A 16,833-nucleotide genomic window follows, 5' to 3' on the forward strand; every position below is an offset into this window, starting at 1 on the left:
AGAAAATAAAAATTTAAAACAAGACAGGTAGCAACAGTTTTTAAATGTAAAAGTACTTTTATTTCCTAGATTGATTTTAGGTCAAATGAAAAAAACCTCTCATGACGAAGCTTTTTTATAAAAGTGAATTTTATAAATCGTACAAAGTCCACCAGTAACAGAAGACAATATACTGCAGCTTTTTTTCTGTTCTTTGCATATTTAAATGTTTTCCATTCCCCTTTCTTTCTGTGCAATAATGACACTGTGCAAAAGTTTAAAATCTGAGTTCTTTATGCTTCTTTTCCAGAGAGTCAGATTTCTGTCTCAAGTTTTTTCAGTTGCCTTGGTCAGTAGTTTTCAAGACTATGTGAACATTCATCAACAGTTTCCTTTGGACTCTCCCTGCTTTTTTGTGCTCATTTTAAGACAAGTATGCAGTTCTGGTACTTGGGCAGTATGTGGCTAAAGATGAGTAAAGTTGCGGTAACACTTTATTTGACAGGTTGTGAATAAGACTGTCATGACACCGTCATAAACATGACATAACACCTGTCATGACAGTTATGTTCATGACAGGAACCCGTCAAATAAAGTGTTACCAAAGCTGCAGTATGTAACTTTTATGAACAATATGATTTCACCATGCCGTGACAGTAGGCTATGAGAAAGATAATCTGTGAAAAGATCAATCTCCTGCACCTCTTTCCGGAGCTACCTGATCAATAACAACCAATCCGAAACAGAAGGAGGGTCATAGGGCTGTCAATCAACCTCATATGCTCACTGCTAAATGTGCTAATGGGGGAGAAACAACTTACCGCTACAGGAAAACCATTTAACCACCATCATCAGTAACCATGCTGACTTTACTGAGCATTCATAACAGGCTTTGCTAGCAGCAGCGTGGCAGAGGGACGGGGAGAGAGGATGAGTAGCGCCACACTAGTTTGCGATTGATGGCGCTAAGGCCTGCCTTCTGGCTTTGATTGGCTGTTTGTACTTATCACTGGGAGCACTGGGAGAAGACAGATTTTTTCAGATTATCTGTTTCGTACCATAGTGTCATGATATAGTGACAATTTCAACAAATGCGTAAAAAGCAGACAATGTGGAGGAGAGAAAATAAAGATTAGAAATAAACTATCAAGCTGCAGAATTGTAAATATATAAACTATGAAGATAGTCCACCCCAAAAAATTCAGAACTACAAATCAAGACCAGTTTAAAAGAAGTTTCTTTATACTTCTTTTAGCTTTAAAAGAAGTACACAGAAACAACTGATTTTTTTGCACTGAACCATATGGGTGTATAAATCTTTAAAAAGTGCAAAAACACCTTTAACACAAACTCCCCTTTTGTTAATAAAATGTAAACACCGTTAAGGATTCTCCTGATCACATTCAGAATTCAGGAGCTGTCACAACAACGTCAGCTGGGCTCCTGCAACATGATGTCAAGAGCTGAAGATAAGAGATTTTTGTTTCTGATACTCGCTTCATGGCACATTAGCAACCAGCATCGCTATTCTTCCTATTCTCCTTCCACAGTCCATTTGGGCCTGTGGCATCCACAGCCATGTCCATGTGCCGGTCGGGTGCCAACCACCGCAGGAGCAGCAGGAACAGGAAGTCCAGCACGGCAAAAAGGGCAAAAAGGGAGCCTGCAACCGGGCCGCAGTGAGACCTGAGTCTCCGTAACCTCCTGTCCAGTGGAAGCACCTCTTCTCCAGCTACTCTGTCATACACCTGGGGGTCAAATGGAGCAATGACAATTACTGTAGAGCATTTACCTTTATCTGTCAGTGGTCTATATCAACATCTACACAAACAGAAAGAGAATGTAAACAGTAGGCATTCGAAATGAGATCATCCACCTATTATCATCATGTTGGAAAAAGTGGGTGGCTCTACCCACTCACAGTGGAAAGTTGTAACTGAGCAGGCTCTGTTGGTTTTGCAAAGTGTGAGTTTTCATTACAAAAGGCAGCATGTCAGCACCTGCCTAATACCAGGCAATGTTTGAACTTGCAAGAGAGCGAAATTATTATTATTATTTTTGGACTCAATTATCTCCAAAAACATCGTGTTTCTTAGGGGATAAAAAAAATGAATAAATGTGACGTCTGAATGTGTCTTATCCAGGAAACTGTCCCTGTACTGAAATTATACTGTAAAACATGTAAAACATGTTCATAAATAACTTCCTGGATTTTATGTTCATTGGTTGCAACATGTTTTCTTTCTTTATATATCGTTTCTACAAACAAAACATATCTGAGATAAGATATGCCAAATATGATGAAATATAATCTCAGAAGTTATGAAAGAATGCATGTAATTAAAGCACTCCCAGTCCAAGAAACCTTTACTTCCATTTTGTTATGGCTACAGCCGTCTACTTTCTCTTTGGATTTGGCTCTGAATCAATTGAATTTCGACCTTTAGTTTCACTTTGACCCAATTTTGTTTTCTTGCAGTATTATCCAGAAATTTCCACATTTATTGGGACCCTTGGTAAAGATGTGTTAAAAAAGATTTTTCGATTTTTTTTGGAGGGGTGAAATTATGCTACTGCAAAAACGAATGATTGCTTGCATGTCTGCAAATGTGGCAACAGCTGCCTGCATTCATGTCAAGTTCAAACAAGAACCAACCTAAAACAAGCAAAAACTCATTTATCTTTTTTTGGGAATTTCCCAGACATAGCCAGAGGATGTTGCGTTACTTTACAGTCTTACCTTTTCAGTCCTCTCGGCCACATTTTTCCATGTGTAGAGGTTTTTCACCCGAGAATGGATGGAGGTGGGAGAGGGCACCGAGCCAGACCTCTGCTTGGCAATTACCTTTTCCAAACCGGCACACAAGGAGCGAACGGTCGGCTCACACAGTGTGATCAGATCTTCAGGTAACACCTCTGGAATTCCACCCACTCGAGTGCTCACCACCTAACGGAAAAGAAACATGTTCAGGATCTCATCGAGTCCGACATGTCAATACCTTAGATGAGTCAAAGTAGTTTCTTGGTATCACATATCGTCACACTAATAGAGTGGAAAAACGGAGCAGGTGTCATAACCTGCTCCGTTATGACTATGACAGTTCTAAATAAAATCAAGAGCATCCACATTTCATGTAAATGTTGTGTAATTGGTGAACAGGGATCTCCTGTGTGGAAATGCAGCTTTTCTCTGGAGGCCTTAGAGCACAGGTGTCACACTCAGGGTTCGCGGGCCACAACTGGCCCTCTCAATATTAAAGGGCCATATAAATTAAACTTTAAGATAACAGTTGTGTACTTAAATATTACTTTATCAGTCAATTCAGTTTTCATTTGTACAGATTCAAATTACACCAATTTAGAAAGATACTAGAAATTGCTACGTTTTAAGAAGCGCTAATCGATCACAGAGAAAACTAAAATGTTTTAACAGTTTAACGGAAAGTTTTGTCAATACATTCTGCCCTTGGAGCACATCTGTTACGGCCAGTGGCCTTTTCTTTCTGTGTTTGTTGTTTTTCAGTGGCTAATCAGATTGACTCCACCTGGAAGTGGGTGCTGCCCTGCTTGTCCTGTGCTACACCCTGAGGCCTACCGTGATTGGGTCATCAATTGCCGGCTCCACCAATCACTGTTGAGGCCTCCCTTTAAGAACCAAGGACATCCTGGGAGAAGGCGCGGCTGTTTCTTTGTTGAAACAGCTTGCCACTTTGTTAGGGGTTTTTGGGTGACTGCTGTAACCATGTTTTGTTAGCTCTGACAACCTTTGTTAGCTTGGATAGCTTGTGCCACTCACTTTGTCCCCGTGTGGGATCTTTGATTCTCTGTTAGAGATTTGTAGGTTGTTTTTGTGTACCCTGTTCTGAAAGTCTATTTTGTTTGGTTAAAGTCTTTGACTTACACCTGATTGTTTTGGGGCCTTGTTTTGTTTAGTATCCTTTTGTTAGTCTCTACATTTTGACTATTGTTAATTTTACCCCCTTTATTTTTGTTGAACCCAAACAATAAACCTATAAACTGTATAAACCTATAAACTGTTGTTACGACCCGAGCCGGGTCGTAACAACATCCATGATGTAGATGTGGCCCAAAATGAAAATGAGTTTGACACACCTGCCTTACAGGCTTGTTAGAGAACATAGGTGAACAAAGAGCTTCATGAAGACCGAGGAGAACAGGAGACGGGATACAAAAGTGAAGAAGTTTAAAGCAGGTTATAAAACAATGTGCTTGAATCATCATCAGTGGAGCAAGTGCAACTCATCTGCAAACCTACCGAAGCATGGCCCAGTCAAAGTCTAAAGATAGATCTAATTAATAATCTGTGGTAAAATGTCAAATGTAAAATGGTCCCCATCAAATTCTACTGGGTTTCAGCTATTTTGCAAAGAATGGTGAAAATGTCAAGTCTATTAAGTTTCTAAAGCTGGCAGAGACATAACCCAAAAGATCTGCAGCTACACGAGAAGTGAAATTTACTTCTGCAAAATACTGAACACAAACATTACAGTTTTCAGAATTAAATTTATTATAAACAAAAAATAATTATCCTTTAAATTCTTCTTTACAATCATGCCCCACTTTGTGTTGGTCTGTTGCGTAATAACCCAACGAAATATATTGAGGTTTTTGTGGTAACTTCACAAAAATTGTTAAAATCATAACAAGAAAGACAGAAGAACTATCAAAATAATCCAACATAATAAAACAGAACAAGTTTCTTATAGATCTCAAATAAATTGTCATTTTATTGAAACCCATGCATCTTGATTTCTTTCCCCTAGATCAGCATTTCAGATAAAAGTATGGCGATCTCCTGATTGAGCAATAGGACCACTGCTGCTCAGTAAACAGTTTTTAGTCCTTTTAGCTACATAAGTCAATCTGAACAAGTCACCAGATGAACTAGAGCCAGTTTTTAGAATCAACCATCAGTTTATTGGAGGGAAGACTGCTTCCGCATTTCTTAAAACGTGGGACTGAAAATAATAGTGCTATAGTTGCAACATTTATCATCAGCTGTTCGGTTTATGAGACAATCCAACATGCTAGATTAGCCACCAAACGGATCATTTCCTCTGGTGTTGTCATCAGACTATTATTCCCTGATAGTCTGATGCAAATGTCCATTTGCATAATCCAGTTTCTGTTAGGACATGCTCAGCTGACCTCCACTGTTACTGAGAAGCTGATTGCTGAGATGTGCATTCATTTATGTTGCTGCTTCATTAAATCATTACATACACTCGTATTCAAAATAATATCAGCGTTTAAAATTTTGGATAAAGCTCAAAATAGATTTTATTTCCATGCACAGATTATTAGTATTTATAGCACTGTTCAGAAACTCTGTGTTGATGTTTCTTTACAAGTTGAAATAGATACTGCATGAACTGAAAACATATTTACAGCTTAGCCTTTTCTGAATCATCAGCTGCTTCCGGGAATACGTAGACCCGGCCAGTTATTCCAGTCCAGAATGATTATGTAGTTTTTTTCCCCATGAATGGGATCTGCAGGAGCTATTTGTGGCTTGGTGTCACTTACAATGAGACAACAGCACATTGTATTTAATCACTTTGTTGCAAACCAGCAGCTGAGTTTTTGCCATTTTTGCTACATTTTTGTACATTTTTGATCTCATTGCCATCTTTCTGGTTTCGGCCGCCATTTTAAAACTGCAGAGATCATTTTAGCAGAGCAACCGTCATTTTTTCTACACTCGTCTATATATAATTACCTCTAGTCAACTTTTTAAACGTGGAACGACCCATTTTACTCTGGAGACAGATCAAGTACATAAGGCTGATCAGACTGGCGCCTGTTTCCCACAGAATGAACCACATTGCTGATTAAACTCTACACACCTTTTGTGTTTAATTGAGCACCACTTCAATAAAAGAATCCAGTTAGACAGGTGGAGCCGGACCACGTCGTGACTGTTGAATCTGTTGGTTTTCTATCACTCTACTACACTTATTAATAAATGATTAACCCTGTAGAAATATAATGTGCAGTATCCCAAAAACAATAAGTGATCTGGTTATTCATGTTGGATTGCAATTAGTCTGAACATAATTGCATATCCTATTACTTGCACGTTCACACACAAAAAAAATTTGTACTCTAATGCTAATTTTAGTATTTGTCTATGTGAGTGTAGCTTATAACTGAACCTGGCTGAAGCAGATTAGAAATCACTTATTTTTTTCTCCCTTTTACAGTCAGTATTTAAAGATTATATTAATCTTACTTTCTGATATTTTCTATATTTCACTAAAGTTGAGCAACAAGGTGATGTCCTTATGGAGAGTAATAAAACATTCATTCTCAATTTGCTTTGTGTGCCGACATGAATTATTGCGATTATTGTTGCATCACCTGACCAGAGCGGAACACAATGATGGGAGACATGTGCCAATGCAACCACACTAAAAATAGAAGTGAAACTTTCCCAGACAAACTAAAGGACAAGACTATTTTTCCATCACACATGGAATTGCGTTTTCTTTTATGGTTTCTCTTCTCATTCGAAAGGGAAACCACTTCTTGTTTACTCCGTATTTGGGATTGTTATTGGCAGATCCTTCTGATTTAATAACCCTTAAAAAGCTTTGAGTGAGAGCACACCTGCAGTCCACAGCTGGCTCCCTCCACGATGGCCATGCAGAAGGCCTCGGTCAGCGATGTGTTAAGGAAGATGTGACCTTGAACCAAGACGCCTCGCACGTCTTTATGTTCCAGGGCACCGAGCAGACGTACCCTGCAGGAAAACGGTAACAGAATCCAGATGAATTTGGTGAGGACGATGTCGGGACTTACGATCAGTCTCACCAAGACATGCCAAGAAAAACTCAAACGTAGTTCTGGGAAAATGCTTATCTTGATTAAATGCCAAAAAGCATTGACAGATTTAAGCTCAAAAATGTTTTGAGCCACACTGACAGAGCAGGTCTAACCAGGAGATAAAGTGTTGCTTCTACCAGACCTTCTTCTTAGGAATGATTTTAATGCAAACTGACTGTCCCCTTAAGAGACAAAACTAAGTGAACTCTTGTCCCTGGATGATATCAGGTCTTGTAACCGTCCAGCAGTACCTGTCATGAAGTTGGTATTTTTCTCTCACTTCCTCCAGCACGAGTCTCTTCGGTCCCTCACCGCCAATTAAGAAATGCAGATCGGGATGTTTGAGGCAAAGTTCTGGGATTATTCCACCAAGCAGGTCAATTCCTGAACATGGATACAGAACATGAACTCAGTTAGAGCTAACCAGCCATCTACTGTACTTTCAGCATACAATATTATTTTTAAGGTGGACATTCAGTGAATTAGGATACGTTTTCTCATGAGGCTCATTTGTCAGATCAAAAAAATGCTTTGAAAATAAAATTTAAGTAGATATGAAATATACTTTTAATTTAGCCCACATTTCTGTGGCAAAAAATGGTTATTTATAATATCCTAATATTCAATATCATGTTTTCATTAGATACAAGTAAAACTCATCATATTTAACAGAAATAAAGACTTGAAAACAATGATCTCTGTGTGTACTCATTTTGTTTTGCCTCTCTTCTATAAATGCCAGATTTCTGTAAGGTGGAAGAATCCAAATGAAAGATTCTTCCACCGGAGCCGCCAATCTCTGTAGCTGCTCCAGCGTTGCCCTGGCCTGTCCGTTTAAAGGGCATCTGCAGGTTTCAGCAAGTCACATTTATGACTTTTTAAGACTATTTTTAATGTCATTCCTGGTCCTGATGTATTACAATCAAACTTAACAAAACTCATATTTCTGGAATATGCCTGACGCTCTTGGCATCGAATGTGCTCTTCTCTGACTGTATATACAGTACAGACCAAAAGTTTGGACACAACTGTGTGTCCAAACTTTTGGACACACAGACCAAAAGTTTGAATTCAATGAGAAAGTGTGTCCAAACTTTTGGTCTGAACTGAGTACAGACCAAAAGTTTGGACACACAGTTGTGTCCAAACTTTTGGTCTGTACTGTAGATTGTATTTTAGATACATAATTTAAAGGATGCATGGACGCCCTGGTTAAGGTGGACAGATACATCTAGCTACGTTTCCAGTAAAAAGCATTTCATTTGAATCTTCAGATTGCCAACTGAGCAGAGCTCAGTGAAATATCCAAACTTGTTCATTAAACCTCTCCCCATCTCGTCATTGACCTATTTCATGTGGGTTTATGTTTTAACGATGGTGTTTGTTCATTAATGTTCTGTAGCAAATCTCCAATGTCTTCATAGAACAGTTGAAAAAGACCAAGTGATATGAACACCTTTTGCGTGCACTTTTGTTGATTTTGGAACAGGTTCAATGCTCCAATCAAGTACAAGCTCTTGGCAACAGAACAGAACGTGTCCTGCACTTTTCGTCAGGATGGCAAGGAAAATACATTGTTTATATATTTAAGTTTTAACACAAAGGGTGTTTTTTAGACCTCTAGAGAAAGACTAAAGTCGATTCACATGTCAGTTTTTGCTTGATGTGGTAGTTGAGACGAAGCGTCTTCAAAATTCATGGATGTTGTATATTCCAACACCACCACAATCTGATTCGTCACGGATGAAAGATAAAGATGATAAAGTTTGAGGTGGAACACAAAGGCATGTTTGATTTTATAGCTGTTAATACCATTGTAGGTTTGCACAAGGTGTACGGTATTAGTGAAAGCGCTTGATAAAAGTGCTTTTATCAAGTGATAAAAGTGAAAGCACTTTCACTTAATGTTCGGTTAATTTTTTAAACAAAATTAAACTTTAGACATTAAACGGAGGTTAAATATTATTAAACATCAACTTTATTAGAGAGAAACGTGGAGATAACAGATTGCATATGACTCTTTAATGAAAGATACTATTGGCAGCAACAAGGGTAATAATTAATACAATGAAAGGCACATTGATAAGCCTGTTCACTTACATATTTCCTGTAAAAGTAGTAGGTGACGTGGCATTATAAGATTATGAAACAGTCAGAAAGTGCCAACAATTTGCAAAGATGAATGAGAATGTGCAGGGCAGAATTTGTTCTTTGTTGTATAATGCTCTCGGGCAGAAGAACCAGTTTTATTTTGAGATGCTCTGATGCTGGATTTTGGGGTTTCATTCTTGATTTCTTCATTTAAATATCTGCCCATATTTGTCAGTCCACACACACTGTGATTTGAGTCCCTAACATCAACATTAATCTACATTAATGCATTGCTGTTTACATTAAAGGTATCAGAATAAAGGGGTTATGTGTCATGCGTGTGCAACTCGACTGCAGCAAGAACCAGGCCGACATTTAAATGCTCACTGGTTACCATGGTTTCCCGCCTTTATCTTGCTGTTTTAACATTAGCTAGCATGTTGTGGGCGTACTTCAACTGTTTATCACAGCGTAATAAAATAAGTTAGTTTAAATCAAATTGACATTAGTGAATGAGAGGCGTCTATATGACCCATATAAGAATTAAATGCAGGTGAGTCGATAAATTATGAGAGAAAATAGCTCAAAAGTCTGTGGCAGGTGTTGTCACTTAGTAGGAATATTTTTAAAAAGCTGAATTTATATTTTGCTTGCAAAGGATAAATGGAATACAATTATTTCTTCCTATTTTGTCTTTATTAGTGAGAAAATTAAGATGTAGCTGCATCTACAGCTATCATTGTATATGCAGCTGAGGCAGATGAGAAACTAAGCCTTCAGAAATTCAAAATGCAATGGGTTGAACCGAAGGCAGTACGAGGTACAGAGACGCTGTGCTAAAAATAAAACCTCTGACAACTGTAGATGCCGCAGATTTTCATGTGGGAGATACGCCGGGTGGAGAGAGAGGTGATCGCTGGAGGTGAATTGTCAATTATTTTATTAGTGTAAGTGTAAATAGTTTAAATAGTTAGAATAATGTATTCTTGACTGCCTTCTGAAGGCGACATGATCAGCAGAGTGGCTGCTGACGCAGCGTGACATCGACTGATAATACTTCTATACTTTGGGTCAGTAATTGAGTCGGGTATATCTAACCCTACCATTCTATCCCGCCTTTATTGGCTACACATGATGCTTAAAAAAACGTTTACTTTCTGTTTTCAAATAAAGGTTCTTACACTTATCTAATGTAAAAATGGCACAGTTTTTCTGACTAAAGAATGAAAACGAAAGGAAAGACACAAAAAAACACAGAACAAACAGAATCACACGTGGATGAAAGACAGAAGGACAGTAGAAGAGAGGGACACCAGGAAAGCACTGATGCCATCGTTTTCCATAGTCCAGTAAGCTTTGCTGTTGCTGCTGAAGCTCCTCTGCAAAGCTTCCAGCATCTATCATCAGTTATTATTACTGTAACAGCCCAACAGTTGTCTAGAAATACTCTGCTAAATTTAGTCATGTATTATAAAATGCATGTCTAGGATCAATGTAAGACAAGTGTTTTGAGAGAATCTATCCCATGCTCGAAGATTTTCTGTACTTCTGGATTACACAACTCAAAAAGGTGTATTCTCGCAAGGACACCTTGTGACATTAATGTCCTCACAAGTCAGGACACCCCACGCATAATTATTTCCATGCCACAAGACTTGAAATGGTGCCACAGACTGTTAACTTCTTGACAGAGTTCCAGGATCTTGACATACAGATCAAAATTTCTCTGGAACTAGAGAGGTTGCCTCACTGGTTTCAGTTCACCCTTCAGTAAGACAAACCCTTAAGTAAATGTTTGTTCTTTTACTATCACTGTGTTGCATCACACACGTACCCATGCAAAAACAATGGCAACATTTAAACCGAGTACTAAAACTGGTTTAACTAGGACAGCATTTGCTACTTCTCGTGAGTACGGAAGCTTCCATCCGTCCATCCATTTTCTAACACCTTTGTCCCTAGTTTGGCCGGGAGGTGCTGGTGTCTATCTCTAGCTAACGTTCTGGGCGAGAGGCGGGGTTCACCCTGGACAGGTCGCCAGTCTGTCGCAGGGCAACACAGAGACAGACAGGACAAACAACCATGCACAAACACACACACTCACACCTAGGGAGAATTTAGAGAGACCAATTAACCCGACAGTCATGTTTTTAGACTGTGGGAGGAAGCCAGAGTACCTGGAGAGAGCCCACGCATGCAGAAAGACCCCGGGCCAGGAATCGAACCCAGGAATACAGAAGCTTAACGTTTATTATTCCTCATCGCTATAAACAGGTTTTAATAAATTTTATGCAACCATTTTGGAAACTTTGGGTAGATTTTTAGCACCTCTAATTTTTTTTATAGTTTGGAACCATTTATAGTTGCAAACTAATGGAATAAGACAGAGCCAAAGTAGTACATGGCAGTAATTTTGAGGTGCCAGTCATTTTGGCCACTTTTTAATTTTCAAGTCACAATTAAGGCTTCAGATGAGTTTATATTGAGACCAGTCAGCTACTTTCTGACTGGCTTTAACTGAATTTTGGCTCCTTCTCTAAATCACAAAGCCTCTTAAACTGTAAGCAGAAAAGAAGGCAGAAATAACCCAAAGAAGACCCTCAGTATAGCTGTACCTTTACGGTAGACAAGCCGGCTGATGACAACAATTGTGATCCGGTCGGGTGGACGCTGTGAAGGGTCCGGGGTGAAATCCGTGGGGTCGACGGCGTTGGGGATAACGGACACAATCTCTGGGTTGAGTGCTGCCCGTAGAACCGTGTTCTCCTTACTGGTGTACGAGACGCACACGATGTGGTTGGTGTCACACAGCGACACGGTCAGGAGCTTGTTGGTCAACACGGAACTGACGTCAGCAAAGCCGAAGAGAGAGTGGTCAGTGAACACCTGAAGAGAAAAAAAGGTTTTTATGTTTATAACAGCGATGAAATGAGAAGAGTTTGGTCAGATTCTGATTTCTCTTAAATGGTATAATTTCCTGGGATCAAAACTATAGCCTTCCAGGAAACATTAAAGATGCATTATTTATATTAGCAGCAGAGGATACATTTCATTTTGTGGGAGAGAAAGAATGTATTATTTATTTAAAACAGAGAAAATGTGTCAGCATTTTATGTTAGTTACTAGTATCAGTTACTGTAAACAGCAGTGTCCCTTAATATTCCTCAGTGAATGTAGATCACTAACTTAAGGTGCATTCACACCAGCCCTGTTTGGTCCGCTTTAATCAAACTCTGGTTCATTTACCTATAAAGTCCGGTTTACTTCAGCAAGTGAGAATGCGCAATTGATCTCTAGTTCGCAAACTCTGGTTAGCCTAAATTCCTAGGTCTCAGTTTGGTTGAAGTGAACTCTGGTGCAGTTCGAATCCATATATGGATGCCAAGAAGACAACACGCCGCTCCAAAAGCAAGAAGTGGACTACAAGCGCAGGGCATTCTGGGTAAATACAACCAGAACAAGTGTGTGTCTCTGGCACTAGTGAGGCAAATATCTTGTGGTCTTTTACCAAAGACAAAAGAGATGGTGGCCACTAAAATCTGACATCACTCCATTTGTGTGCATTTCTTGAAGAAAAAAGTTTGTATCGGTGTCTTCTTCATAGGTTTTCATGTTGTATGCTTCAGTGGTTCTTTTTGAAGCGCCACCACAGGTGAGGAGGGGAGCAAACAGGTTTTTCAAAGGGTTTAGTTCATTTGAAACAGTGCTGTGTGAACCACCTGAAAATGTAACAAATGTTGCAAATTTGGACACTAATGGAACCAAGTCTACCAGACTATCAGGTGTGAAAGTACCCTAAGATACATCATATCTAGATTGTCCAGAGAAAAGTAAGATACTGAAAAATATTAAAAAGACCAAAACTTCAATAAAATGACCAGAAAGGAGGTAAAGTCTAGCTCTTGTAGAAACAGCTAGAATGAATAGATCATATGCCTTGTTGTATCAAGAGTACAATTACTGTAATTTTCCTTTAAAAAGCTTGTTACATATTTTATGTCTTTTGTGATTTTTTATAAGAAAAAGATCAATTCTACCTAATTTTTCACTACCTTACACATCTTTAATTTACTCTAGTTAAAAAAAACTACAACACCTAGACACTTCTAACTTGGACTGGATTATTCTGCTGTAATAGCAGAATATTTAAAACCATGTTTGGGATTTGTGGAACTTCAATAAAGTTGATTTCACCACTTTTTTTGCCTCTGGATCACACTAGAACTTCTCTAATTCCAAAATTATAACACCTAGACACTTCAAACCTGGACTAGATTATTCTCAACTAATAGCAGAATTCTTACAACCATGTTTGGGATTTGTGAAACCTTTTTCACTCCCTAATCAGGACAGATAAGGCCAAAAACAGTCTGACTGAAGTCACCAGTATTTTAGTTTTAACAATAAATGACCTGCAGCTGATGAAACTACACACATCCAAGACGTCAGGTCACGTACCGTGTTCAGGCCCAACGTCTTGGCGTGGAACAGTGCATCATGGGCCATTGCAGAGAAGGAGCTGTGTGCGTGCACCACGGTGATGCGCTCCCTGACAAAAACACAGCGCAGCAGAGGGAGGCTGTGGAAGCAGGTGGTGGCTGTGGACTGGTTGTACATCACCTGCAGGGGCAGGTAGTAGACCTTCAGGCCATTGGTCAGGTACCGGACACCTTTCCTACTGCCATAGGCATGCGTGGCGATTACCACCTTGTGTCCCTTTTCGATCAGACACTGAGACAGCTGGTAAATATGACTTTCTACTCCTCCCATATTTGGATAAAAAAAGTCTGACACCATGCAGATGTTGTGCTTCCGGCTGTGGACCTTGGAAGCGTCTGCAGATTCACTCTGAGATGAGGGAGTGTTCGTAGATCCAACTTTCCTTCTCTGGCCCATTGTTCAGTCTTCTGCTGGTTTGAAGTCAGTCAGTCCTGAAACATTTATATAAGAGATAAAATAAAGAATCAGACAGAGACACCTGATAGAAAACAACCAACCCAAAGGAAAATTTACTAGACGAAGCTAACAGAGTTGAAAGATAATATACTTAATCAATATATTACAGTACACACATAACTACAAACTCAATCAAAAAGGAAAGTTTTAAGCCTCGACTTAAAAATAGTCTCATGGTCAAAGACTTTGATTAACTTTGCTTGTTTCTCTAACTTATGTATTCTTTTACTTCAGAACTGATTACTGTCACGCTCTGAATGACTGAATCCACATAATCAAATGTGCTCTAATATTCGTAGGGTCAAAGTTTAACTTAACTATTTCAAGCTGTCACCTCGATAATTCATACAGTCAAAATTATCTTTAATTCTTTGTTGCCTGATGAAGCACAAGGTGATTATGCATATTTCCAATAAAAAGAAATCTAGGAATGACATGAAATTCCAGATCTGGAAAACAAATATTAAGTAGCCAATTGCTATTTTATCCAATTGATACCAAATTACCAGCTGGTGCCTGGGCTCTGAAACATTTTTGACATTCAAAATTCTTCAAATTTCCAAAATTCATAGTGTATCCTCTCTTTTTTTGCCAGATTTTTAGATCCATGGATGGATGGATTGTTGAAAAAGTGGATGGACGGATGAGCGGATGGATAGATGGATCATAGCCAAAGATACATGAGTGAATGATGGCAGAATCTGTAGAAACCACATAATGCATGCAGATGGACAAATGGATAAATGAAGGATGGGCAAATCGATGGTGGGATGGATATAAACCTCCATACTTTCCCAGACTGATGACTTGAGATACTTGCATTATGTATTAGAAACAAAACTGGCATTAGACAGTTTTAAAACAGTTCAAAAGCTTCACACATTTAATGTTAAATATGTTTTTGATATCTGTAACAGAATAAAAACCTCGATGACAAGTGCTTTCATATGTCAGTCGCTGTCAAAACAGCTTTTATGTGTAGTTGCTTGCTATGACGCTTGTTTTAAAAGCGGGTTTCTCCCCTCACTAAATCTGTCCCCCAACGTAACTAGTGGACCCCCATCGGTACAAACGCATAATCTAAAAACATTTTACCTCAAGTTTAAGGTAATAAACCCGTGTTTACTTCCATTCAACCCAGCTAACTGTTTCATTAGCATTATCATTTACCATCCGGGTTTTTTTCCTCTTGGCGACAACAACTTGACATTTCTGTGATCCTGTCTGTCTTACCTTTGACATAAATGACTTGTCACAACTTGTTAAACCGCAGACATTTGGACTTTTAGCGTCGTTTTTCAGTTACTACCTCCATGCTAATCGAATAGCCGCCCCCTTGAAAACATCCTATGGAGACACGGAGATGACGCAAAAGTGAAACTACACGGAGGTATGGCATGCCGTTAAACATAAAATCAGTTTAACCACAAAATCCAGATAAGTGAAATTGGTTAATGAATTGAAATAATAGTTAATAATTTATGTAATAGTTAATTGCTACATAAATAATAACTATTTTGTAGCTGTAATATATTATATTTTAGTTAGACAAAATACCTAATTGAAATATATTTAATAAAATTCTGACAAGTATAAATGATGTAAGATTTACAATTAATTTGTAAATCCATTTGATCCATTGTCGATTTCTTGACTAGCCATAATTCTTAAATTACGTCAATATTAAAGATATCTTAAATGTATTCTAATATAGGACATATAAAAATAAAATAAGATTTGACTGGTGAAAAATATTACAGATATCTTGTATGCAAACAATGTCTAGACAAAACTAACTTAGAAATATCTCGAACTGTAATTTTGACTAGTCAAAATTGCTTTTATGATATCTCCATATCATTACTAATGTCTTTAATAATTACTGTCTAGTCAAAGCATCCCAGATTTACAAAACATTTAGAAATTTTAATGAAAAAATGAAAAGAAAAAATGAAAAGTTACCCAACACATCATAAAATGATGTAAATTTTGTACAAAATGGAAACAAAACATCAGCAACCGATTTGTATTATTTTAAACATAAATATAGAAAATATTTTCTATTAGTAAAAATCCTTTGCACCCTTAGTTTGCTCTTTAAATGATTTTTTTTAATTGAATTTTTATTTTAAATGTTGCTTCTAAATATGCTAGATAATTAAATGTTTTGAGAAGTTAACACCAAAAGTTTGTTTAATTTATTGAACAGACATAAATTCCCAAGTTACAAACATAATTTATAACTAAAAATTGTAACGTAGCTGTAAAAATGAACTATAATGCCCTTTGAATGGTAAATTTTGTTATTGCCACACTTTGTTAGTGGTTAATCCAGTTCAACAGATGGCAGCGTTTATGGAATACTGAAACCTGTTATTGACAACAATGTCATTTATCTTTTCAGACTTCTCTTTTGACAGTAAACGAAGGCAGAAGCTATAGTGGAAAGAGGTCAAGTAAGATGATATGTCAACTTTCGTTTCTAGAACAGTTGTCATCATACCCGAGCCAACAGCACTTGTATCATATCCATCTGACATTTAGCTCCAAACCCAAACACTACATGTTTGGGTTTGGAGCTAAATGTCAGGTGTTTTATAATCGTTCTGTTACAATTCAGTGCAACCTATTATAAATCAAATCAGATACAGAATATAACCACTAACAGATTAGGTGAATCACCTTGGTAAACTGCTATGCTGCAGAAATGAATCAAGAGGCAGAAACTCACTTTCTTCCCACAGGACCTCCAGACTGTCATGATTCTGATCTGATCTATCATCATCAGAATGTGTCTTAACAAGCCCGACCAAAGGACTGCTGACGCAACAAGCTCTCAGCCAGCTCTCCCATCAACACCTAATGTCTCTTTGAGTGGCACAAGTTGTTTGTTTTTTGATTTTGTGAAAGGTCGTTGAATCGATCTGAGAAAAATTAACTTACTGGCTCAGAATGTGCAGC

At 38.1% G+C, this 16,833-nt stretch overlaps 1 protein-coding gene across 3 annotated transcripts; it reads right to left on the reverse strand.

Annotated features, from left to right (window-relative positions):
- Nucleotides 1-111: 111 nt before the first annotated feature.
- Nucleotides 112-16,742, reverse strand: piga (phosphatidylinositol glycan anchor biosynthesis, class A). 3 transcript variants are annotated; one of them, XM_028022841.1, is made up of 9 exons: nucleotides 16,555-16,739; nucleotides 15,106-15,219; nucleotides 13,624-13,847; nucleotides 13,375-13,536; nucleotides 11,532-11,802; nucleotides 7,077-7,209; nucleotides 6,610-6,742; nucleotides 2,720-2,926; nucleotides 112-1,727 (listed from the first exon to the last, which is right to left on the reverse strand). In XM_028022841.1, the coding sequence occupies exons 3-9, from the start codon at nucleotides 13,810-13,812 to the stop codon at nucleotides 1,488-1,490; spliced, it is 1,335 nt and encodes a 444-aa protein (XP_027878642.1). In that variant the 5' UTR covers nucleotides 13,813-13,847; nucleotides 15,106-15,219; nucleotides 16,555-16,739; the 3' UTR covers nucleotides 112-1,487. The 3 variants fall into 3 exon arrangements, with proteins under 3 accessions (XP_027878642.1, XP_027878640.1, XP_027878641.1); XM_028022839.1 differs by having other exon boundaries at nucleotides 13,375-13,847; nucleotides 16,555-16,738; XM_028022840.1 differs by lacking the exon at nucleotides 15,106-15,219 and having other exon boundaries at nucleotides 13,375-13,847; nucleotides 16,555-16,742.
- Nucleotides 16,743-16,833: the final 91 nt, after the last annotated feature.

Source organism: Xiphophorus couchianus, chromosome 7 (genome assembly GCF_001444195.1).
Source record: "Xiphophorus couchianus chromosome 7, X_couchianus-1.0, whole genome shotgun sequence".
Classification (NCBI taxonomy): Eukaryota; Metazoa; Chordata; class Actinopteri; order Cyprinodontiformes; family Poeciliidae; genus Xiphophorus; species Xiphophorus couchianus.